Genomic DNA, 5,000 nt, shown 5'->3' with positions numbered 1-5,000 from the left:
TTAGGGTAAATTTGGATCCTTTCCCTTCTGCCCTCCCCAGGTGGGCCTCGGAGGCCATCTTGACAGTTGTTGTCTGTAAGGAGAGTTAAGCATTTTGAACGTGCATTCAATTTGTATTCATCTATTAATTAAGATCAAAATTGCCAGGAAAGTAAACATGGAATCACTGATATCTTTCGCACGAAATGCTCCATACCATGGCCATATTAATTGGGATCCAATAGTTATAAGTTGAAATTCATATGATATGGTTATTGTTAAGAAGTAATTATAAAGCTGTTCACTGACTTCACTAAAACTGACTTTTTACTATCCCATATCAATGTAAATGTAATCTTCCTAACTCGGAAATTGAAAGCATATATTTTACGACAGACAGACGTACATATAGGGAAATTAAGATAATATACATTGACAATCCATGGATTTCAGTAGGGTTTGCTATGGGAGCTCAAGTTAGCCTTGACATTTCCTGTCAGACTTTTAGGTATTTTCGACGAATATTACTAGGAATGTAAATATTCATTTTCCTGGAAAAGTATTATTGCTAGCTATAAATCCAATAACACTTACGTATTTTAGAAAAATAAATGAAAAATAAAAAACAAAACCAACTGAAGCAAATGAAAGTGTCTACTTATTGAAAAAAAAAAGAGACCTCCTTGATTGTTTAAAAAAAAAATGTAGTCCTCTGTAGTTTCATCGAGAGAGAGAGAGAGAGAGAGAGAGAAGAGAGAGAGAGAGAGAGAGAGAGAGAGAGAGAATTTGAAGTGAGAGGCAAAGAATGACAACGAGGACTGAAACATGAAAGAAAGAGAAGGAGAAAACCTGCGTCCCTCACCAGAACTGCCTCGTGGAAGCAGGAGAGCTCCCTCGCCAGGTGAAAGGAAAGAGCCAGCCCGGCCGTGGGGTTGGTCATATGCCAGGTGGTCCCAGGTCCCTTGGGAGCCTTGCCGCAACAGAAGCAGTCCGTCTGCATCTCGATGGACGCCGTGTAAAGGACCGTGTCCATCGTGTCCGTCAGGTCGTAGCAGTTTCCTGAAGAAGGTAGGAAGGGAGTAAGGACTTTTCCAATTTAGGAATGGAAAATTTAGATTGTTTCAATCCTGTTCGGTTGTATGGATCGTAGTCAGCACACAGTAGAAACAATGAGGGTTGCCAATAATAATAATAATAATAATAATAATAATAATAATAATAATAATAATAATAATAATAATTGAAAAAGAAACCCACAAAATCACTTTGTAACTTGTTTACTTCTAAGTTATTTACATTTAGTTTTACACCACACTCGAGACTTTCAGGCCCTTTTGGCCCATTCTCAAGAGATGTTTGGGATGTTAGCCTGGGTCAAGCCCAGCAGTCTTCTGGAGCTTCTTCTCGTTGAGCTCCAGAAGACTGCTGGGCCTTGACCCAGGCTAACATCCCAAACATCTCTTGAGAATGGGCCACAGAAGGGTTTGAAAGTACTCGAGTGTGGAGTAAAACTAAATGTAAATACTTAGAAGTAAACAAGTTACAAAGTGATTTTGTGGGTTTCTTTTCAATCTTCAGAAGAAAACTGAAAGAAGTTTTTGTTTGGTTCAATAATAATAATAATAATAATAATATAATAATAATAATAATAATAATAATAATAATAATATAATAATAATAATAATAATAATAACTATTTATTAAAAGTAATGGCTACTTCAGCAGCATTACACTTGTAGAGATTCTTCTCTATTTTCCGAATAGCGGCTTTTTCCGTGCTACTTAGACAGGCTAGTAGAGCTCCTATGGAGGTCATGATCAAATACAGAGCAAAAAATTTTTGACTCTGTATTTGATCATGACCTCCATAGGAGCTCTACTAGCCTGTCTAAGTAGCACGGAAAAAGCCGCTATTCGGTAAATAGAGAAGAATCTCTACAAGTGTAATGCTGCTGAAGTAGCCATTACTTTTAATAAAGTATGCTTGAGAGAGGGTCTGCTTCCTAAGTACAATAAAATAATAAAATAATAATAATAATAACAGAAGAAGCAGTAATAGTAGTAGTAGTAGTAGTAGTAGCAGGGCTTTCCTTAAACAAAAACAAAAAAAAGTTCTTGTGGGAAACATAATCAGTAAACCATAAAAAATGACCAGCACTGCTTGAATAAAAATAAACAAAAATGACTATAATAATAATAATAATAAATAAATAATATTACTTATTATTATGCGTGATATATTGCAGATGGAGACAAGGAATCTACACCGCCGTTTTAAATTCCTTTTATGCTATACCATGAAGCTGAAATGGCATGCGAAAATGGATATTGAATATAATTCAAATCAGGAAATATGACATAATATCACAATTTATTTTGAGCTACTGAATATACTGTACTGAATGTTGTTTCAAGATTAATCCCCGTCACATAAAATGCATACCCTTACTGTTTATCGATGTCTTCCTACTTGCGAGAGAGAGAGAGAGAGAGAGAGAGAGAGAGAGAGAGAGAGGGGTTCCTCTTTCAATTTCCTTATTTTCATTCCTTTCTTTAAATTAAAAAAAATACCTGGTAGACGGCAATTTTCATCAGTCCAAAATCGAAAAAGGCAAACTACACCGAATACAATTCCTGTTATATTTGTATATGTTTCACCCCATTGGTACTCAAGGTTGTAAAAGTATAGAATTTTGTAATGGAGTTGAGACAAGACCTTCAGTTTGTAGTCGTTGCAATACTTAAAATAGAGAGAATGAATTCTCCGGCCATTTCCCTTTATGAGGGAATAACACGAAGCCTGGTGACTTACCTAATGATTTATGAGCTGGTTACCATTCCCAAATGTTAATGGAAGTAAGGGCATTCACGCATATCCGAACACATTGTCAAGAGCTATACGCTCACGTATGAGTTCCATACACACACACACACACACACACACGCACACATATATATATATATGTGTGTGTGTGTGTGTGTGCGTGTGTGTGTGCGTGTGTGTGTGTGAGTCTGTATATAAATATATATATATATAAATATATATATATATATATATATATATATATAAATAAATTATGTATATATATACATATATATATATTATATATATATATATAATAAATATATAATATAATATATATATATTTAATATATATATAATATATATACTATATGTATTATAATACATATTTTTAAAAGTAGTGTATGTATGTATGTATGTATGTATGTATGTATGTATATATAGAAGAAACTTTATATTATTAACAACAATGCAATAGACATAACTCTTACATAACCAAAAAATAATTTTTCTAGATCATATAAGCAGTAATTTTACGGTGGATTATGCACATTCCCCAGGATAGCTATTCACACGCATTAGTGAAAGCACGAATATTATGTTACTAATATAAAGAACATCATGGAGCTGATAGCTTTTTCTAAAAAATGATACCAACTCTTGGTTGGATTTGAATTTATTTTTAAATAAGTTCCCAAACATAAAAATATTAAAGGAGCCCTGTCATTCTTTCTGTCTGACAGACAGACAGAGCGAAAACAGTAAACAGTGAAATTCCAGCCGTCGGTGGCATTGCTTGTAAGTTCCAGGAAATGTGGCCGAATCGATATAGAACCTTAGTAAGTGAAGACGAAGCAGAAAGGGCATATTAACCTTGTGTTATTTTTCCTTTTAGTTTTGTAAGCTGAGTAAACTAAAGGAAAGTGCTCATTCTTTTTCTTCTCTTCCTTCATCGGTGTTAATAGATGGCGGGACTAAATAAAACTACGTATTCAGAAATATAATAGTTTACCTATATGGATTTTAGCAATTAAGTCTAGTAAACAAGCTTAATAACTCCTCCACACATATATACGTGAACATACACATACACCGGCCCTTGTACTTTATCCCTTTTCCCGTTAAACACGGTACCTTATCTCGCCTCCAGGAAACATGCTAAGGTTCAGCCTATCCGATAATAATAAAATAATAAAAAACAGTAACCAAAAGAGTCCTTTCAATTTACCTGGCCACAATGGCACCTTAAGTTTTAGGAGGCAGGTCTCTAAATAAGCAAAGACTATCGTGAAAATTTGCTACTAAGAGACTAGGTAAATGCAGTGCCTACTTTAAACCACTCAAAATTTGTTATCAATAGAAGACTTACGAGTAAAAACGATGCTCTAATTCCTTCGGGTGGATATGTATCTTGATAAAAGCAAAGAGTAAAATGAGAAAATATGTGCATTGATAAAAAATGCAAATGAATTTCGAAAAGTAAGGTTTTTCTTGCCATTACTAATAACCGTTCACTCTTCCTCTAGGGATGAGCCCCGCCACCCCCCCAAAAAAACGGCATATATCAACATATATTATCAGTTAAAGGATCCAACGAAAATTAAACACGCCCAAACACTAACATTTAAAGCTGGAGTTCGTTTGTCAATAATGTCACTTAAATGAAATCGTACTTCCTTAGAAGAAATTGTTTCGCAGTGTCTTTTACCACAATCATGACGTAAATGATATAACAGTCAAGTAATCTATCTTACAATAAAATCTCTCTCTCTCTCTCTCTCTCTCTCTCTCTCTCTCTCTCTCTCTCTCTCAAGTAGAACGGGGAAATAATAACCAAACCCCCTTCTTAGATGTCTTAATCATCAGAAATAATAACAACTACAAATTCACTGTCTTCAGAAAAGCGACATTCTCACTTTCATATATACAATTTTACAGCTATCATGACAGTTCAGTTAAACTCGGCACAGCAAGTAACCTATTTCTTAGGGCCCTGAGAATTTGTTCCCCAGATGGTCCTAACAAAGACCTTGAAACTATCAGAAACCAACTTATCTTGTTAAATTACCCATACCCCAAACGCATAATAGAAAAGCATTTTTTACAAACCCACAGAAAACAAAGAAAAGGAAAAATACAAAAACAAAATCGTAATCCCTCACGTGGACAATTTACGAGAGATCACAAAAACCTTAGGCCAATCTAAACCTTTCCTTTT

The 5,000-nt window shown here is 34.5% G+C and overlaps 1 protein-coding gene across 1 annotated transcript in view; it reads right to left on the bottom strand.

Moving 5' to 3' along the window:
• Positions 1 to 5,000, bottom strand: part of LOC135224181 (uncharacterized) — a 23,800-nt gene that overhangs the window by 4,832 nt on the left and 13,968 nt on the right. The window contains exons 4-5 of the mRNA XM_064263050.1: positions 842 to 1,038; positions 1 to 73 (exon numbers count right to left, since the gene is read on the bottom strand). The exon at positions 1 to 73 is cut by the window's left edge and continues 77 nt beyond it. Of these exons, the coding sequence (XP_064119120.1) occupies positions 1 to 73; positions 842 to 1,038 (270 nt within the window). The remainder of the gene's footprint in view (positions 74 to 841; positions 1,039 to 5,000) is intronic.

This window comes from Macrobrachium nipponense, chromosome 10 (genome assembly GCF_015104395.2).
Source record: "Macrobrachium nipponense isolate FS-2020 chromosome 10, ASM1510439v2, whole genome shotgun sequence".
NCBI classification, from domain to species: domain Eukaryota; kingdom Metazoa; phylum Arthropoda; class Malacostraca; order Decapoda; family Palaemonidae; genus Macrobrachium; species Macrobrachium nipponense.
The sequence above is the reverse complement of the archived record's forward strand: the minus strand, read 5'-3'. Positions and strand labels throughout refer to the sequence as shown.